This window comes from Pholis gunnellus, assembly GCF_910591455.1.
Source record: "Pholis gunnellus genome assembly, chromosome: 19".
In the NCBI taxonomy this organism is placed as follows: domain Eukaryota; kingdom Metazoa; phylum Chordata; class Actinopteri; order Perciformes; family Pholidae; genus Pholis; species Pholis gunnellus.
In genome coordinates this window covers 12,562,110-12,583,295 of record NC_136546.1, presented here as the reverse complement: position 1 = coordinate 12,583,295, position 21,186 = coordinate 12,562,110, and the positions used below count along the sequence as shown (strand labels likewise).

At 43.3% G+C, this 21,186-nt stretch overlaps 1 protein-coding gene across 2 annotated transcripts in view; it reads right to left on the bottom strand.

Annotated features, from left to right (window-relative positions):
- The window catches only part of utrn (utrophin), a 162,094-nt gene that overhangs the window by 42,568 nt on the left and 98,340 nt on the right, over positions 1-21,186 (bottom strand). For both annotated transcript variants that reach the window (XM_079180292.1, XM_079180293.1), the window contains exons 57-62: positions 20,123-20,279; positions 11,004-11,133; positions 9,109-9,377; positions 8,103-8,249; positions 5,496-5,574; positions 4,123-4,183 (exon numbers count right to left, since the gene is read on the bottom strand). In XM_079180292.1, the coding sequence (XP_079036418.1) occupies positions 4,123-4,183; positions 5,496-5,574; positions 8,103-8,249; positions 9,109-9,377; positions 11,004-11,133; positions 20,123-20,279 (843 nt within the window). The remainder of the gene's footprint in view (positions 1-4,122; positions 4,184-5,495; positions 5,575-8,102; positions 8,250-9,108; positions 9,378-11,003; positions 11,134-20,122; positions 20,280-21,186) is intronic.

The window sequence follows — 21,186 nt, the reverse complement described above, 5'->3', positions numbered from 1 at the left end:
TCAGTGAACAGTGTGAGGTCTTCCCAATCAAAAATTGCTTTCACACCAGTAATTTGGTTTGAGTTAACACAGACCGGTGTAGTTGTGTAGTCCGCTGCAGAGTTCAGTTGACAGCTTTCATACCAGCTTAAGCTAAGTGGACTATTATTTGATTGGACAAGCAACAGAAATTAAATCAACAGCGGTTTCTCTCTGTTTTATATGATTGAAAATTGAATAATATTAGTGTTTTGGACTGCTGATCAAACAAAACTTGTAACTTTACGCGGGAAATTAAAATGGGCACGTGGGTCTTTTTGCACTGCATGTGACATATGCTTTCATAAACATCATTTAATGACCTCTCAAAGTAAACATCAAACAAATCAAATGAGGTCACAGAAGGCGACACTGCGGCAGGCGGAGGAAGGATAAAATGTAAATAAAAACCTTCTACGAGATATTTTTGTGAGATTTCAAAGTAGTCGCAGCAAACAGATCACCATGATAACAATTAAGCTTATCAAAAATAATTGCTATTTTCTTTGACGTTTTCAGGGTAGCGTCGCCATTTACCGCTGCTACAGAGTCCAACAGAAGGTTAAAGTGGTTCTGCTAATTATTCACTTCTCCGCTGCCTCATAATTAACCGTATCAGCAACTTCCCCATAACTAGTGACTATGCCTGTCTGTCTGTCTTTCCTACAAAAGGACAATAAAATATCCCCATGGTCCGAGAGGTGGACGTATCCCGTCAAACACTTCTGCTGTGCATCCTGACAGTTAGTCATTGTTTCACACTTGGAGAGCACCAAGAATAATTATGAGTGTGCAGATGAATACTTGGATATCCAAATAGACTGAATAAGGGAAATATCTGAGGAAGAAAGAGAAAGATTTCAGGAACTTTTTCTCTCGGTGACAACAACCTGCCAGACTTATCACGAAGTGTCTGTGACGGGGGAGAAGAGCCTGCATTCACCACCTGACATCTTCTGGCTTTCACGTCTCCGTCTCTGCCTCCTTTGCGCTTATAAAATCAAACCCACCCCAGCCGATGTCATCAGCATTCTGCTTCTGACATACAGTGCAAACTGCTTTAATTCTTCTTAGACAACAATTTTGCACACATAAGAAAGAGGTGCATTAGGTCCACAAGGCTGTCTGTTGTGTTCTGTCCAACCAACCCCACCAAAGGTTTCCGAACAAAAACACACAGAGAGACAGCGGAGACTTTATCAAATCTTTGCAGAAATGCACTCTTGTATATTTCCCCTCAATTAGCCTACGAGGCGTGTGAGCCCTCCCCTGAAGTGCAAAAATGGGTGAAATGGGAGAACATGTGAGGTTGCCAGCGTGAGATGGCAGGCACAGAACTTGTGTGAAGCCATTTGATTCACCACCCCCCGCCCCCCAATATGTCGCCCGAACTCATCGCAACAGGAGGTGGGGACAAGGCGCGGTTTTAATCAGGGGCCCTTTGTCCGCCCAAAGAAAAGAGGCAGAGCATGAGAGGAGATGGAAGAGGAAACGAGGATTGGTTTGGGGTAATGAATGTGTCAAAGACTGATGCGGGTGTCCCGAGGATGTCCCGGCACTGAAAGCGACCTGTGATTAGTCCTGGAGATGGATTTAGAGTTCAGCTTCCAAGCTGCAAATGAAGTGGATTTGCATGAGTGCGCAGCAGCCTGCATGTATATTTATGGTGAATAGGGGGGGTTCAGTGAGGGCAGTGTACAGCACAGTAGACTATCTTCACTTTAATAAGAAAAGAAAAGCCACACATTGAGGTAAGAGTTGAAAAAGGATTGATCCTTTTCTTCCTGTTTCTAAAAAAAGCAATTTAATGTGGAAAAAGGGCCAGGCAGAAGGAAACCAACTCAGAAGCATCAACAAAACAAATGGTGTGTGCGCACTATGTAGCGTGTGTTTGGTTAGCCAGTTTGAGCTCGTTTCCGGTTGGGGCTCATACAGTATGCATTCCTGGGTGCGTGTGAGCGTTTACTTGCCAGTGAGACGATCGTAATCTCTATTTGTGTGTCTAATTGCATGTGTGTGTACTGGTTTGTGTACCTTGTGCAGATGTGTTTTGTTTGTGCGAGTGGGCGGATGCAGGTTCATTGGCTGGGCACATCTGTGAGGCTGTTGTTGACTGTAATGTTGGAAGCCTGTCCTCCTCTAGTGCCGAGCTGCAGCCTAAACACAGCGCAGGTGTCCCTTCCCCCACTCTCTTTGTCTAAATCCCTGGGTTCATGTCTTCCTAGTCGGCCTGAAAACATTTGATCTTGACCTCCTCCCAAATTGACTCAGATTTTTTTAATAGGATTAAAAAAAAAAAATCAGTTTATTTTAATGAGCTGCTTGTATCATTTGGGATACAAGCTTTCCTGACAAACTTAAACGCACCACCGAGCTAGAGTCTTCGAAGACAGTCCCAAATGTACACCAACTGATAATATTATAATGTCATCAACCCCAAGCAAGTCTAAAGTCTCTGCAAATTTAAGTTTCGACCGTACTAAACATAAATGGCTGTGCTTTGGAAAGTGTTGCATTAAATCTCTTTGGAGACATTTAACCTATCACAAGACCGGTCTGGATGTGTTCATCTTCGTGTCTGAAGCTTTTATGGTGGGTTGTTCTGTGAACAATGGCACAAGGGGGATTTTTTAGAAGAATGTCTACTGACTATTTAACTGACACGGTGACATTCTCAACTCGGGGGAAAAAGGTGATTTAAGGGAGTCCTAAAAATTACAACTGCCTTATCATCCTGAATCTCAAAGTTACACAGTAACAGTGCCTCAACAGAAGCCAGAGAGAAAAACAAGGAAAGCATAACTGACAAGTGATACTGTAGCTGAAAACTACTATGTTTCTAAAAAAGAGGGTGAATTTAGGTTCGGTTACATGATTTCTGGATAATGAGGTCCTTCAAACTTTGAGAACTGTCATTTGCTGAACAGCAGAGAAGCTGCCTTGTTTGCTATCGACACAGATATTCTCTCTACCCGTTTTAATAAAAACCTGCTGTTTGGCCGGCAAAACATTGCATGGGAAGCAAGACGTGAAGCTGAAGTTGTTACAGTCACTTTTAGAACAGTGTGGAAGGCTGCCCAGGGGTTCAGCATGGTATTTATCAATTCAAAAGGAAGTGCAAATGTTAGACTGGATGAGTAATATGCAGGTGAAACAGTTGGAATTTTAATATATACACACAGGAGCTAATGGGCAGAAAGGAGCTCGTAATTGGGAGCAATATAAATGATGTACGTGCATTGAATGTGCATGGAACAATGGCTACCTGAACACTCGTGGGTGGTGTATGCGAGAGGTCACTAGTGGTCAGAACTTTAATGTGAAAAGGTTGAAAAGCATTAGATAGAAAAGATAATGGGCTATTTCACAGTCAACTATGAACATTTTTTGAAATGAAAAATAAAAATGAAAAATCAACTCCATCTGCACCATACTGCCCACATTTGGTCTACCTTGAGGAGGAAATAGAAGTTGGAAACTACAGCAATGCCAGTTAAAGTCAAAGATCATATGATAGTCTGATATAGATTCAGTATATTTTGGATTGTTCTGATTGAATTAACCTCCATTTTTACAAACTCTCCAGGTCTATAGAGGCTGGAATCTCAATTATCGGACAGCGGTCACAAAGTTAACCTAAGGGGTCAAAAGAAGATCACCGGGTTTAGGAATACAAAAAAATAAAACGTACAGTTATGTTCATAACTTTGTTCTTTTTTTCCAGACTTTTCTGGAACCTTTTTTAGTATGACCTCTAAAAATTCTAAAACAATCTGAGACAAGAAAATCAATCTTCAATTCAAGCGCTCAAAACTCAAAGACATACAGCCGGTGATGACAAATAGAAAATGCATTGGTATAAAGGGTGACACACAAAACACATTTGAAACCAATAATAAAGATGATAGGTATAAATACAGCATTTATACAGACAATACCCTGACTGCTCTGCCTTGAATGCCAATCAATGTGGAATAATCATTGTCACACGCTAATACACACACACACACACACACACACACACACACACACACACACACACACACGCGCGCTCACTATTAAGACACACAAAGATGGCTATCGAAGCCATTTTTAGACACTTACTTGATGTAATATGGAACCTTATTCTGAGATACTGCACGTTGCCAGGGGAGCTCAACAGAAGCTGCAGACAGAGAGAGAAAAACAAAGACAAAGAAAAAGAAGAGATGAAACACCATCTTCATAAACGTTGCACAGTATTGACCACGCAGTACAGTAATCCATTTAGTGTTTGGGGCGTGACTTGAATATAAATCTCATATCTAACACTTCCATAATAATAAGGGGAAAAATAGGGCTTGAAATGATCAATAAATTAAACAACAGAGAAAAATACTGTTGAGAAAAAGGTGCCACGTGTCCAGGTTTATGTTAAACTTCATGGAAAGAAAAGGAGACAATGAATAGTGATAAACAAAGGACATGTTCAACATGACAGGCTGACACATTGCGGATATGAGCCAGATATAAGACTTGAGAGGCTCTTAAGAGAAATACGGAGCAGAAATGTTACTTGATTTATTGCCCTCCCACTTTCCCTCCTCCTTGACACAGTTATACGCTGAGATAGGGAGATGAAAACACAGTAAGAGAAAGAGATTAAGCGAGATTGGGAGATATACGAGATGGCAAGGCGAGATAATGACGCAGTACTTTATTGATCCCCGAGGGAATATTAAGCTACTAGTGTAATGAGAGCGAATGTGTGATTGAGTAGATAGTGTCGTGGTGCCAGGAAGTTGAAAGAAGAGACGGAGTGCGGTTTTGTCTGGTGCAGTCGCTGAGCTCTCAGCAGGGCTCACTTGGTGAATTCATGTCTTTTGGAGACATGGCACGGCGGGCCGAGCTTACCACCTGCCTCTGAATCACACGCCGTCCATTTTATCTCTGTGTCTGGCAGCCAGCAGAGCAAATCAGGTGGAGCAGAAAGAACACTAATGGCCGCATGATTATAGAAAATGACATTAGAAAGAGACGCGCAGGGGGAGAGAGAGAGAGAGAGAGAGAGAGAGAGAGAGAGAGAGAGAGAGAGAGAGAGAGAGAGAGAGAGAGAGAGAGAGTCTGGCTGCTTTGTTTAATGTTCACACTCGCGCATTTATCTTTTCTCTCTATGGCTCTGTCTCTAGCTCTCTCTGTTACTCTCTCTCTACTAATGACCACTCTAAAGAGGGGGGAAAAGAAAGGGAGACAGTGGAGAGCTGTAATTAAGCCTTGCATTATTTAAGAGTGAAGTGTCTCGTCTGCAAACTGTGTGTGTGAGTGTGTATGTGTGTGTGCGCGCGTCCACCCACATATCCACCGAGCATGCATGACTGTGAAGCATATGGCCGAAGATTAGAAGATGGGACATGGGGAAATTAGGGGGATGTGAAACAGTGTAACTGAGAGGAAACAAACCAAGTCCCCCCCCCCCCCCCCATTGGTTCTGTACTTACTGGAGAGGAAATGTTGAGATGACGGGCCGAAGTCTCTGTGGGCTTCTTGAAGCAGCTTCAGTCTGTCCTCCACCGCCACCTGACAGACAGACAGACAGACAGACAGACAGACAGACAGACAGACAGACAGACAGACAGACAGACAGACAGACAGACAGACAGACAGTCAGCTGCGGGCCTGAAAGTTGTACTCAGAGAAATAGAGGTTCACAGTGGATGGAGTTGGCATCTCGTTTACACCGGCCGTGCAGCGAAAGCAGCACGGCAGCAGCCGCAGACGTGCGTTAAAAGTCAGAAGAAAATATTCAAGAACATTCTTAAGTTCATAGTTGTGAGCCATTACGTGGCCGGTGTGGATAGCTGCATTGATAACTAGAATTACAGCCTCGCGGTTGTATGTCATGTTGTTCTACTACCGTATGTCTATTAGTGTGTGAGTTCACCAATTCAGTATCTGACCAAATATGGTCACAAACGTCCCTTCAGTTCCTGGTGCTTAATAATGGCCGGAAAAGTGTTTTTTGCAGAGCATTATGAAGTTTCCCTCCAGGCGTTACGGAGACATCGCATCACGACAACAGGACAGAACTGTCGCCGGTGCGTCCTGTAGATACCCTGTGATGATCACGTAATGTGTTTGCGAATACAAACATCATATCCCGTTTTCAACAGGATAGGTCTCCATAAGCAGATAACTGGCATGTGCAGAAGTTAGGAGTGGGCAATGTGAATGATATCCTCACAAAACCATCGTGGTATGACACACAGATCAAAAACTTGAACAATATCACAATCATGTGACGTCTCATGTTGCATGTAAAACATCATAATATCCTGAATATGATCACAACCGGGACAAGAATTTCAAAGCGTCCTGTGCAAAAAATACCATAGATTTATGCATCCTTATAAACTCCCTATTAACTTTTATTATTACAAAACTTTATTCCAAAAACAAAAAGCTTGCTCATAAATAATGCTGTACTCCTGTACCCTTGTGGAAACGGTGTATTGACCTCTCAGGCAGTGCACCTGTGCCCTACGTGGCAGCGGTGTTACTTTGCTCCATGAGGCGGACTAGCAGGACAGTATTGGCAGTCTGTAATATTGAGACTCACACACACACACACAGACACACACACACACACACACACACCTCAGGCGGTATGGCAGCCAGATTACAGCGGTCCACACAGGGATCTTGGAAATAGGCACAGAAAAGGCCAATAGCTCAGTTTCCTTCTGGCCACTAATGGCTATTATGGCAACTGTCCCACAGAGAGGAAGATGGGAGCTGTCTGCATATGAAAACCAAATCATCAAACTGCACAGCCAGAACTGGCTTGTTAGTAAAGCCGTCGCCTTCATGCGGACTGAAAGAAATAAAGTGAACGGACACCAGAGAGAAGTGTGCAGACCACTGAAACGTTGCCCTCCTCTGACTCAGGAGTTGGGTTATGTTCATTCTCCAGGCAGAAAGACTATTAGTGGCTGTCTGTACAGTCCAGGGGAAATATCACAAGAGTACAAATTAGTCCAGCTTCCCAGTTTGTCTCTGCGGCAGTGTAGCGTTTTTAAAAGGGATGACTTAAGGTTTCCGTCCAAGGTTTCATCTTTTCTCTCTCAACATATAACTCCCCTTATTCTGTTTTTTTCCGCCCCAACTCATTTATCTTCGGCAACAATGCTGCAAGACTGCATACGAGAAAAACTTCAAATGACGTCTGAAAAAGTTTCCATCACAGTGTGTTTGAAAACACGGTCTATCTGTGGCCTTCCAATTGACGCCATGTCAGCTGGGCAGCGAGCACCACGGACATCACTTTTCTCTGCTACTGTACGGTAGATCAAGAAACGATGAGATAACTTAAATTAGGCCTGATGAGGACACAGCGTAAACAAATGAAGAAGAGGGACAAGGGAGCTTGCTTGATAAGGAGAGCGTGTCTGAAAGAAGTGAGACGCTCGCCGATTTGAATTGTAGACTTCACGTGGAGGATTTCGCTCCTCAGTTCAAAACCAACGTCACTTCTCTTCTCGTTCCTTCTGACGACTTGTAAACAGACTCCAGGACTTTCCCTCTGGGGCTGAGACATGCTCCACTCTGAGAAACACTCAGCGAGCCCCCCCCCCAGCGGATCAGACCAAGACACTCAGGTGCGTAGGGAGCCAAGAATGTGACTGGTGTTCTGGGAAAATAGTGTCCATTGATGTGCAGAGACAAAGTGTTGCAGTGAGCACTGGGCTGCGTATAAATAAAACAGGTACACAGGTAGAGGGACAACTCTCCGTCTCCTGTGTGTCTGGCTGACAAAAAGTGAAATCAGCATGAACACAGCGAGAAAAACTGAAAGAGAGAGAGAGAGAGAGAGAGAGAGAGAGAGAGAGAGAGAGAGAGAGAGAGAGAGAGAGAGACAAAGAAGATAAAAACTCACAGGCAGGCAGTAGGAGAATGAAGGAACAGGAAGAAAGAGGATCAAGATATATTGAAACCAGCATTCATTTAGGGCAAGCGTGGACAAAATGCTGTAGGACGAGAGGTGGTGGATAACCCAAGAGCCGTGTCGGCTCCAATATCGGCATGTGATTCAGGAGGGTTTCAACTACCTGCAGTAGTTTCCATCGCATGTTGAGCTGGTCCAGTTGTCTGGAAGCAGTGGAGGACAGCTGGATGTCCAACGGTGTCAGCTCTGCAGAAAGCTCGTTGACGGTTCTCACATCCTGACGTAACGGGGCGATCTCCTCTCTGAAGGTCTGGGAAGAAAGTTTGATGGTGTTACAGGGTGAAAACAATTGTTATTGTAACTGTATTATTATTATAAACTTAGGCTGTCTAATTACTTTAATTGTCGTAACATCGGTTACCTTCTGTTTCATCTTAATTGCTGTTCAACTTTTCCTTGCTTACTGTGTTGAACTCATGACGTCTAATTGGAGATAAATCAAGTTTTAAATTGTGTTTTGTTGTGCTATAGTAACCATGTTAAGTCTCTACTGTGGCTGTCAATATACACTTACCATACCACTGGGAGGCAATCATTAAGACGTGAAGTGGTGAAACAGAATATAATGTTATTTTTCACTATTTTACTGCCACGGTTTCTTACTGTTTATTAGGAAGCAATTTGTCAGCCTGTAAACTAAATGTGCTGCTTGTTTTTTTTGGCCAGGCGTCCTTGGGAAAAGACACCCTCACAACACATGAGTGGCAGTTGCAGACAAACAAGACCGACTCATCAAAACCGAGTACGTCATCAAATCAAAGTGGCATTTTGTTCTGAAAAGAAAGATGGGGGGGGGGGGGGGGGGGGGGGGGTGAGAATTCACAGACACGTCTCACTCGTGTTATTGCAGACTTATTTCACGGATGTGCCGTTTCGGCTTATACTTCTACGGAATCAAATCACAAATGGCAGCACCAACTTTACTGTTAAATCAGTTGGTCTCGGTGTGAGATCGTGCAAGAAAGACTGGATTTATCCAAGTTGATTCAGTGCTGCATGTTTAATGATGAACAGAAGGGCGGAGTGTCTAAATCCTGACATGATGCATTGATGATTATGGTGCTTTTGGCAGTAGTGCATACAACAGCCGTGCCGTCGGTCTGACTCACCATGGTCTTGTCGATGTGGTCCTGCAGAGAGTCGATCAGCAGATCCCCCACAGGCTGCCAGGTGGATTTGGCCTCCTCTGCCTGAGTCAGCCGCAGGTCGAGCTGGTCCATGGAGCTCTGCAGCTCCTGGAGTCGCTCCAAGGCTCGCTCCACCTGACTCTGCCAGCCACCCATGTGTCCTTTCAGACGCTCCCATCGCTCCCTCACCTCGCCTGTCTGCTTGCGGATGGCCCGGGCCAACACTCGGGCCTTCTCCTCTGGGGTGAGGTCTGGAGGAAGAGAAGGGAAAAGACAGGTTACGGGAGAAGTAAGTTATCTTCCTGACAAAGACAGTTTACATTACACTTTAATATAAACGTAGTTTCCAGACCACTACATGGTATCAGCAGGAATATATGTCTTCAATTTTTTTATATATAATGTCCTCCACCAGAAACCTGAAGTTTCCATTTTTGTACTTTTATATACAAGTTACGATTAAAGCAAGAGAACTATTCTCCAGTCAGTCTTTATAAGATATAGGTCATAAAATTTAGAGCGCTGTAAGTTTTTTCAAATTACATCTTAAGGTACTAAATAAGCCTTTCTTGGGAGTTTTCCATCTTCCTGTACATTACTTTCCTTTTGTTTGATTTCAGCTTGGGCAATAAGGAAAACTCAAGAGACGGAGGGAGAAGAGAAGGACAGGAGGTAATAAAAAAACAAGGATCTCAATTACAGCGAGGGTGGAAGTGAAGGCAGCCGAGGCATGAGGAAAGTGACCAAGAGAGATAAAAAGGGTGAGAGACACAGAGGATAGAATATGTGTGACACATCAGAGGATGCAGACAGAGAGCAAAGCTCCCTGCTCCCCAAATACCCATTTTCACTGGAAAGAAAGATGAGCAGCTTTTATGAGGTCTAAGGTCTCCTCTCCAGGGTGGCGACAGGATTACCATCTTCACCTGTTGCACCTCTCTTTTTGCCTCTCTCCCCTCCTCACATGCAGACTGTGCCCACACACACAGCAGACATCTGTGAGAAGTACCGCAGGTGGAACCTCATACAGATACACACAATGTGATGCTGTCTGTCTTTTGTCATGCATAATGTGGGGTACAAACAAAACAATAAAAGTCAATTTAGTGGCAGAGACAAAACTAAAATGACTAAAAGAGAGCATGTAAGACAACGGAAGTTTGCTGCAGTGTCACGATACGAAATCCCTTCTCCGCTGGTTAAACAACAAGCACAGCGTCTCATCCTGGATCAGCACGATCTATTTATACAATGAGGCGACGCTTTGATATCCGTATCAAAGATCACAGACAACAAGCCTATCGGAATGCACTCTCGAGTCCTGCCACACCCCTACACAGCCCCTTGGGAAGGTTTAATTATTTACACAGCGGAGTTTTAGTTTGAAGGGAAATGTGCTGACTTCACCAAGACTTCAATGGCGCATCCGACAGAGACAGAGAGGGAATGCTGAATGAGTCTGTGCATATGTTATTCTCGGTCGGTCTGTTAAGATATTGGCGTTACCACCAGCTCAGACTTCAGTAAACGGTGTTTCCAGAGCACTTAACCTCAAAACTGGCCCAAATAAGTCCTTGTGTTTGATTTAAAAGACAGCCAGACAGGCCTGCTGTGCATGTCAGAGGGCTATTTGGTCCAGGATGCACTGAATGAGACACCATGTTGATCTGGTACTCCAAGCTGATTAAAAGGGAGTCTACGTGTAATCGTAACGTATCGAGCACGATCCAACAATTCAATAAGTTGCATTTTATAGATGCATTAATTACAGTACACTACACACGACACAGAATGCGCACTATAGAGTATACCACTGAGTCTCTATTATATAAGGGAGTATGTAGAGGTTTTTTTTTATATGGAGAGTGTAAACGTGCCTGTCTTTGGCTGCAGGTTCTTGCGTGGCTCTCCGGGACCCTCGATGGGCTGGTCAGCGAGAAACATCCGGGCTTGATCCAAAGTACTCATCACCAAGTACTCGCGTTCCTTCAATTCGGACCGTAGTACCTGCAGGAGAAATGCAAAGCAATGGGTTGAAGTGGCTTCCATTCATATGAAAAAGATAGTGTTCGGAAAAACAAATGGCTTTTATACTTTGTATTGATTATAATAGAAAAGACAGTGTGTGATATGAAGCTCTAGCGTGAGTTCAGACAGGAAGACTGTACTCTTGCATGCCTAAGCCCATAGCTTATTTACCATACATCTGCCATCACTCCTCATGCAGGCACACTACGCTGTTATTGTTTGGGGCTGTCAATCATGATCAGCTGTCTAGATCAGCTGGCCTCTCTAGCCAATAGCACAACGGCATCGTTAGCGTGTCATCTTGCTGCTGTCTCTCTTAAATACGAGTGTCTCTCTATACCTTCAGTACATTCAAGCCGCTGTTGCGCAACCCTCCACCTCCCCCCAATGTTCGCAGATTCATCAGCTCATCATTCTATCAACCTCATCAGCCACCGTCACCACCGGTGTCTGGACTCCACGGGGGGGGATTTATATTGTTGCCGCTCAGGGCGATCACAACGTCGATCACAAACCTCCTCGTTGAGTTCGAGCGCCAAAGAATTTCTGTGCAAGTCATTAAACGCAGCATCTGTCATAATAAATGTTAACTACTAATCATTCACTTGGCTCTCCTGATTGAAATCCAGTCAACTCTACGCAGTGATAGAAGACAGAACAAGCCATCTCAATGAGAAACGGGTAATTAATTTATTCCCTCTGCAGGTATGTGCATGTTTGACTCTTTATCCTGTCAGCACCAGTGAACTCCAAATGAACCTGCTGAACAAGGTGTTGGATCCAGATTGCTGCTCGCTGCTCCCCCCCCACTGAAACATCCACGAATCAACCAAAAATCAGCTCCAACTTTCCTTTTCTTCCAAAGGAGACACTTATGATCCCCTCACACTCGTTAATATGGCAAAAAGAAGACAAGCAGATGTTTATTTTCAACTTACGGATGAGATAAACAACACTCTCAGCGGCTAATTAGGTGATTGCAGAGTCTTCCCATTTTAAGCGGGAAAGCGAGAGATAAGGAGCCAGAGAGCAGCTATGTTAGGAGCGGCAGCGGCAGTGAGAATTCTGTAAACAGAGCGGCGATTGAAGGCGAGAGTGCAGGGTTCAAAACAGGGCATTTCTTTGGGGTCGGTGTGAAATTAGCTGAGTGATCTGCAGAGTGAAGTGAGCTGCTTGGAGCTATAACCCTGCAGGACTTATCATTACAAAGCCGGCGAGCGATACCACATATCCTACTCACACTGCGATAGACACATTACCACAGCCATCGACACACACTCCCGAGTGTCCAATAGTACAGAAAAAAAAGATATGAAAAGTCCCAAAAAAAATAAGAAACAACACTTTTCTTAACCTCATGTCAACTAGTCATCCTCGCCACAGCAGGATAAAAAAACAAACTAAATAGAAGGTGTAAGCATGGCATGTAACGGTATAATTATTCTTGTTTTAATATAAGTGTGACCCCTGGGGAACGTCATTGCCTATCGGAGTGTGAGATTGCTTTGTGAGGAAGCGATGTAGTTTAAGATGCTGTGAGGAAAGTTGATTAGATGGGACGACTCGCTTTGATAAAGTCTCACACTTATCAGACTTCTCAAACAGACGAGTGCCGATAAAATGAGACGCACGCGACACTGACTGAGCGGCAGATGTCAAACATGCTGGGTTTATTGGGATCGTATACACAGTCCCATCTGGAGAGATACGAAGACATGGGAACAAATAGCAGGGTAAGAGGGTGGGAAGGAACAGTCTGCTCACAGGCCTTGAGATGTACTTTTTGTTCTAGTCTCAAAATAACAAAGCTAATTTCGGGGAGTAAGTGGCTGTTAAGTCAAGTTTAGACCACCGCAATGACAATTTCACACAGCGTCCTGCGGACAAAAGTACCCTCGTGCTGAAATGGAGCGTCCCGCTGAAGATAAATTAAATCACGCCTGCTAATAAATGGGTTTGCGCCGTTCCAATGATTTCCTACCTGCTCACATGGAGGAAACATATTAGGCAGGTAGCTCAGAGGGGGGACCTTGAGAGATGGAAAGTAAATTAGAGGTGATTGAGGAAGAGGAAAAGAGGTGTGTGTGTGGAGTCGAGATAAGAAAAAGAGGTTGGGGAGTTGAGCTGCGAGGACAACTGCCAGCAGAAACCAACTTCTTGCTTTTTTTTTAATCCGTCTTTTTGTTTTGCACTCACAGATATGCTGGTGGCTTAAATTGCGCTTTGAAAGGGATCCAATTGAGAGTGAAGATGTTGTTTATTCACAAATATTCTTTGCATAATGAGCTTAGCAAGTAAAATCAGTTTTCTTACGTCACAATCATTTTTTCCTGCAAATCACAGATAGCGTTGGTGCTCAGCACAGACAACAGCATCCCGGTTGGATAAATCAGAGACGCCTGATTACAACCAGATAAAAAAAAGGAGCTCAAACGGCTGCTGCTGCCAAAATATAAACCAACTTTGGCTCCGTTTTGTGTGTAGTATCGTGATTCACGGATTTTAAAAAGTGCATAGCAAAGTCTCAGAACAGTTGCTTTAGGCCTGGCTGATCATTCAATACTATCTAAGGATAGTCAATTTTAATTGATCTGCTGATTTGTTTTTTTAATTCAATTAATCATTTTGTGTCAAAAAAACATCTTTACATTGCTTTGATTGAGAGTGACTCCATTCTCTGCTCAGGTAGCCATTACTCCACTGTGTCTCTATGTTTGCTGCTATATTAACGGTCAGATGTTAAACACAGCTCCTTTAATGTTAAAGCCCTATTTATCAGCCCTAGTTTGATAAATACTGTGTTATTTGTACCATTACAGTACAGTAGATGTTGAAATTGATGACGGTATATCATCGTTTACTGTTAAACTGGCTCCAAAGAGACACAGACAAAGACACAGAAGGTTGGAACAGTGGCAACACAAGTAGTGCCAAGTAATTCCCTCTGTTAGAAACAGCCTCTCTGTCTGTCATCCAGCCACTGCGTATCCGAGATCAGACAGACGGCAACTCCAAAGACCTTTCCCCAACGCTCACACGAGTCTTTTGAGAGACACTTCCCACTTGCACTCACATTATCAGAGTGACACACTTTTCAGAGGAAAGTGAAATGAAAGGTAAATATCAAACAGATGTACAGATTTAAGGCTAAGAAAAAGCTTATTTTCATAGCAAATCCCATGTGGTCTATGAGTGATAAGACATGGCTGTCTGTGTCAAAGATAAAAAGGGACCAGGTCTTCACTATGCTTCTGTAGTTTTTTAGCAAATCTAAATATGTTTTGGGCCACTGTGATTTGTGAAGACCAGATCAACGCGACCTTGGTTGTGTGCACGTGTGTGTGTGTATCTGAATCGTTGTGTCTGTGCGACGGTGCTTGTGTCCAGGTCTGCGATTTGCGTGTGGCCCTAGTAACACAGCAAACTCTTATCACCGTGTGCCCAGCGCTGTGGTGGAGATAAGATACCATCACAACACCGCTGCGTTCCGAGGCGCTGCCAAACATCCCTCTATCCCGCTCTCAAAACCCCGCAATCTCAGCCTCACTGCAATATTACCGCAACCCTAATCTCCAGGAGGAAAACAAGCCTCCGGAAACCACTACGACGTACCAGTTGTAAACATCAGAACAGCACGCGACTCCAGGAGCGTTCACACACATTCAAAGAAATTACAAATTGTTGAGAAACTGGGGGACTTTTGGGTAATTTTAGAAGAGGCAAATGACTGAACTCGTTGTCTGAGCCAAATTAGATTTTGCATCTGCATACAGTTACACAGCTCCAAAGGAAGCCGCAGCGTGCACCTTTCCCCTCAACACCCACCGCTATCTTGGAATAGCCAGAAGCTACCGATATGTAGTAGTTGTTGTTTGCAATCATACTCACCGACATGCTCGACTAATCTACTGCTTCCAGCCTGAGCCATATTAAAACAAGTAAAACACCCACGGACCCATGTGTCAGACTAATAAAGAAGTAAAGCATAGTTAAATAATAATAACTCAAGTTTCTTCAGTGACCGTTTCTAATACAACATGGTTATTTTTATTATTTTCTCTAAAATATGTATTGGATATGTTTATTTTACAATGCTGCTGCCACTGCAGTGATCTTTCAAGGATTGTAATCCACTGAAGAGACTTTTCTGTTGCTTCTGGCAAAAAGGAATATTTTCAATTCCCAATGCAAATTCTTAACATGAACATAGTATGTTTGTAATTTGTCTTATCCCTGATCACTACCACTACTATGTAGTCACAGTTATTCATTAATTGCATTGTCGATTATATTGTTTTCCATGTGGCCTATGACCTGCATTTACCTTTTTTGTTATTAACTTGAGGGCAGTGGAGAAACAACACAAACATACTATATTTCTTTCAGTGGATACAGCGAGAGTCATGCGTCTGTCAACCTGATGAATGTATGTCGAATATATATATACTCTCTTTGTAGGTATGAAGCATCTTCATCTCTAGCTGCTAAAAGGCAGACAGACCTTTCACTATCAGGTCCGTCTGCCATTTGCTGCTGGATAGATAGCGTGCAATTGGTTTTGAGAGAGAATTTGCTCAAAGTGCTGCATACTGTGGCTGGAGACGAGGCTGATGAGAGCAGTGAGAATTAATCAAAACAGTAAAGCTGCATACACACGCATGTATTGATTTTAGCCATTGTTCACACAAAAATCTTAGATCATAGCAGCGTTGATGGTTGAGGTGTAGTGTAAACATATTTCCACCACAGTGGACCACAAAACTGCACTCAGCAAGCAGGGCTACACACCGTCAGGACACACGTCTATGCAAAGGATGCAAAGGCAAAAACAATCAAAAGTTACTCACAATGAGGCAATTGAGTATTTCAAAATGTCCTTCCTTTCCTGAGAGATAAGGTAAAGTCCAGCCCAGCACTTTAATTCATTCCATTCTCCTTTACTACCGGCCCCGTTCAGGTGCAAATGGTGCTAATCAATCATGCAGGCACAATGATTAAGAAGGCTTCTCTAGCGGAGTATTATACCCTCCTCGCTTTAGACAGGGTAATTGTGCCCTGCTTAAGCATATTAAGCGTATTAAGAGACTTTAAAGAAACCAAGTTAAATAAATTGAACTATAAATAGAATCCCACTTTTTGACAGTTTGTTTGCATACTTATTCACTCTGAAACGTTTGGAGGAGCGTTTGAAAAGACTTAACAGTCCGAACAATGTAGACAAGAAGCCAACTGTTGCTGAAAGATAAGACTTGTTCAAAATGCCCACAAGCACTTGGCACCTTGTTCTTGAAGCTGCTAATTTAATAGAGCAGATTGATGAGTTTAATCAGCTGGATGCTGACGGAGGCCTTTTATTGGATAATGTGCAATTAATAAATGCTATTATGGCCATTTTGGCGGGGGAAAACACAGACACAAATCAATCCAGACAGGAAGGAGCACAAAGTCACTCAAGTAATACAAGGCAATGCCGTTCCCTCTCTCTCTCTCTCTCTCTCTCTGTCTCACACACTCTTTTTAAATTCCTCCAGGGTGTTGTCAGATGAACGGAAAGGCTTTCAGGCAGAATCTAATGCAACAGTTGTGTTAGAAACTGAATACCCTGAAAACAGGTGACAGGTGAAAGTGCCCCATGTTTCTGCCCCTAATAACTGATTTTCTTCCACATATAAACCTCTTTCCATCCTCTTCCTGTCCATCACTTTCTTCAGGTGTCCGGACGACTGCTCTCTCTCATATTTTTCTTCCCTCTGATTCTTTAATAGTTGCTCTCTATTGGGCTAAGTGGCTTAGCCTTCCCTTTATATCTCCACAAGTCTCCCAGAAACAAAAAAAGAGGGGAAACAGACAGGTTTTTCCACTTAGCCCTTCTAAGCCCTCCGTACCGCATAGATACCTATTTCCATAGAGCAACGCACATTTCTCCCATCACAGTGACAGCGTAGCTGTGTATCACTGAGTGACTTAAGTGTGCGCGCATGAATATGTAAGCACAGGGGAATAGCATGCGTATGCCTGTGTGTATGCGTGTGTGTGTGTGTGTGTGTGTGTGTAAGCAAGTAATAGAGCATGACGTGTTCAAAGCCCCAGCTCTTTGTGCTGCTCAGCCCCCTCATCTCTCTCAGGGTCGACAAGACCCCCAGGCCAATCTATTAAGAATACAAGGAGGAAGCAAAGGGAAAATACAATGCAACAAAGTCACAAAAAAAAAATAAAGTGAGCCTTCAACTCCCCCCGTCCCATTATTTCCTATTCCAGCGTTCTCAAAGCTGAAGACCTGGAGATGAACAAGGAAAAGGGAGAGAAGATAGAGCGCGAGAGAAAGAGACGGTAAAGAAAGGAGATGCAAACGCGAGGGAGACCAACAGCACGACAGACACCACGGAGGAGAAAACGAGACAGAAGAGCTGAGAGAGGGTAATGAGAAAAGGAAGGTGAAAGTAGAGATGCGGGAAGATTGTGTTCTCCTGCGGGTATTATGTGCTCGCAGTCCCATTCCTTATTTAATGGACCTAGTCGGATCTGCTGGGTTGAGGCCCGTCTCGGTTTTCTGTCACTCTCTGAGAACAAGATACAGAGCGCACCGCTATATCATCTCAGACCTCAGGAGGACACATTTTTGATTAACCTGGGCAGTTGTTTGTTGTCTCATGGCTCAAAACGCAGACAGACCTGAAACTCAGATGTTGAGTCCCTCATTCGGAGTCTGAACTGGCAGAGTATCTCTCTTTCTTCCGTGAACACATTCCTTTTAAATTCATACATCTCTTTCCTTCACAGACTGAATATATAACGAGGGCAAGATCGTTGTAGTTTTTCGTCCCTGGATACATTATATTGACACGGTCAGGAATTGTCCTGACAGGAATAGTTGAATAATATAAGATTTTAGCCATGATTTTGAGAAACACTACTCTTTTACATAATCAGTTCCGCTTTTGAATGATGATTCTCCATTAAATCATTAAAAGTATATACTTAGCAGGCATTACAGCGGCCAAGAAATTGATTGTCTGCCGATGCAGAGAGCCGCACTCTGTCTCTACGATAGATCAGTTATCTGCCAGTCTCACTTTTTCTGTCTTTGAAATTAGAGGCCGCAAAAATGCACCGAGTTCATTTTACTAATGTTGAAGCTTCAGTTCCCCGTGTCTTTGTTGGGGGTTAGGATGAGGTTCAAACTTCTTCAGTTTATTAACTCAAACATTTTTACATTTCCTTTATTCCATCTTCTTCTCCTTCCACGTATCAGTATTGAGGCGCGTTTGATTCCCCTCCTTATAATAAAGGACGTATCTTATTTCAGCTTTCTTGGAAACGGATTGCGTCTGCGTGCACAACTGCTTTTTTGGTCTCGACTAGTATTGTATCGACCGACATGAAATAAGAAAATGTCATGTAAAATGTAATTACATAAAAACGTAGAAATGCTTGAGCTTAGAATTGTTTGTCAAACTGTAAAAAGAATGACCACATCCTTAAAGTGGATACACATGTACCTGGACACATACGGTATGCACACAGATAAGTTGTGTAAGTGTAGTAAGCATCATGTACACAAATATGATGGGTGTGTGTGTGTGTGTGTGTGTCCCAGAGGGCCAGGGTCTGTTGATCTGTCTTAGTGTGGGTGTGATCCTGCACAACAGCACGTGTATTAACTCTCGAGGCATTTTGGGGAACAAAATAATAGCGTGGTGAACAGGGTGCGGCGAAACGCATTACGATGTCAAGGGCGACATCAACAGTAGTAGCGGCCAGCAGGCTGGGAGTAAACAGTAGCCGCAGGGTTAGTCATCTATCTGAAAGCAATTACACGCCAATGCACTATCACAATAACCATTGGTTACAATAAATAATACAGTGGGGAACGCGGATGACAAACAGCAGTATAGACAAAGGTGTGAATGGGTCGGCACGAAAAGATATTGATCTTGTTAGAATAAATGATATGATGTGGCATAAGAGTGATAAATAACAATATTTCTCGGAATGAAATAGAAGGAACACTGATTGTGTAGTAGTACTTTTGATATTGGTCTTTCACTCTGCGCTGCTACAAGCTTTGTGCTTCTTGACTGCTGGGTGACCATAATTACACTGCCGATTATCAACCACGGAGAGGAAAAACATCCCGCTGTGGTTCTTGCTTGGCTGCTGCAATCTGTACTTTAGCTAAACTTACTGCAGCCACCATGCTGACCAGCCTAATGTAATTAATGTCGGGGTGATTACTGCTACTGCTTTATGGTTACAGTGTCTTCTTGTGGTTTCAGTCCATCCTGTTTGGCACTTGTGTAGACACTCAATACAGTGACTGAATGTACATGAACCAGCACTATATATATATATATATATATTAAAATACTGTTCAGCTGCCTGGATTATCATCTTCGGTCTGGGATCATTACAGGGTATAGGTAGAGCGCAAGATTTCTTTAAGCGAGACAGATTAATCCAGCATTATATCGCCTGGTCCAGTCTGGAAACAGAGTCATTCTCAATTAAGCAGGACGGCACAGATCATAAGATTGAATGATGGCTTGATTCTATTTAACTGAGTCATTAGCAGTCAAATAGAATTAAGTCCTAGTAATGCCATCGACATGATGCTTATTTCAATTCTCATCCAGTTGCCTTTGACTTAAAAGGCCCTGTAAACCCACATAGGTGTATTTATTTATTCTGCCTAATAAAAACTACTCGGTTGAGATAAGTCAGTACACACCCAAAGAGCCTAATGAGCCTAATGAGGCAGAATAGGTTAAATGCCTTGATAGCACATTAAAGAAGGGCCTTTAATACATGGTTACAAAAATGCTAAAACCTATGCAGTAGCAATGCTTTTCTCATCTGGGAAGAACTCAAATACTCAACTTTTAGGAAAGTTGAAGAAAACAAAGGGGGTCAAGGTCTGATGAATCTAGTCCAGAGTGACAGGAGCACTGCCTGTGGCGACACAACGTACCGTGCAGTGGTTTTGCTGTTGCAGCAGAGTGGGGACATCTCCTCCGACGGGCATCTGCTTGGTCAGCTCCTCATCCTTTGTGCAGATCCACCTCCACAGCTCCTCCAGGAGGCCCAGCAGACGAGACCAGCGCTCAGCACTCGCCTCCAGATGGGCTCTGCCAACATACACCACCCGCTTACTCTATTATTATACTGTGTGCATTTTAAACTCTCACTATTGAAGCCTATACAGCCTTGTACAGACATAAAGCTGTGTATTTAAGAGACAGGCATTTATTCATTTATACAGAAGTAATGACACTTATTCTTTTATTTTTAAGAAACTGATTGTATAAAGAATAGAGCACAGCTCACCCGGTATCAGACTTGCTGAGACGCTGGAGCTATAACTCTCGTGTGCTTAAATAAGTAAAAGCATCCTCGCACTAAAATCAATGCAAAATCTTTTTATACAGCAAGCTTTTGGTCAGAGACCCTCTTCACAGCAAGAACCAGGAAGCTGAAGATTTTAAAAAGTTCATAGCTTATAAAAACATGAAAGAAGAAATCAACGGAAAAAAAACATGTATTACTACAGAAGCCCTGTAAAAACCTGATCCCTGACCACTCGAGTGGTAGATTTTATTCATAAAGGGGAACACAAGTTAGACGCTAATTGTGTGGGTGGTAGCATGCATGCAATATGTGTTGATAAGCACTTTAGTTTTCCTCTAGGCATAATGTTTCTGAACACAGTGTGCAGAGACCTCCTATTGCCGCTCGCTGAGTTAGCCGTAATTACACATGTACTGCAATTAAGGCATAATGGGCTATATTCAATCAACAAACCTGGTGCCCCATCTCACACACAGACAGATCTCTCAGTGTCTATTTTTCTCTCGCCTGTCTTCCTGTGGAACATGTCCAGCCCATTACGTCTGCGCCGCTTGAACTTGACCCAAGGACTTTCCAGGGAAGAATCCTTTCCTGCACCTTTTGTTATTTCTCCCTTCCCTCTTCAGCCTCTCCAACCATTCTCCCCTTGCCCCTGAAGCTTTGTTGTGCTCTTCTGCTGCTTCTCTC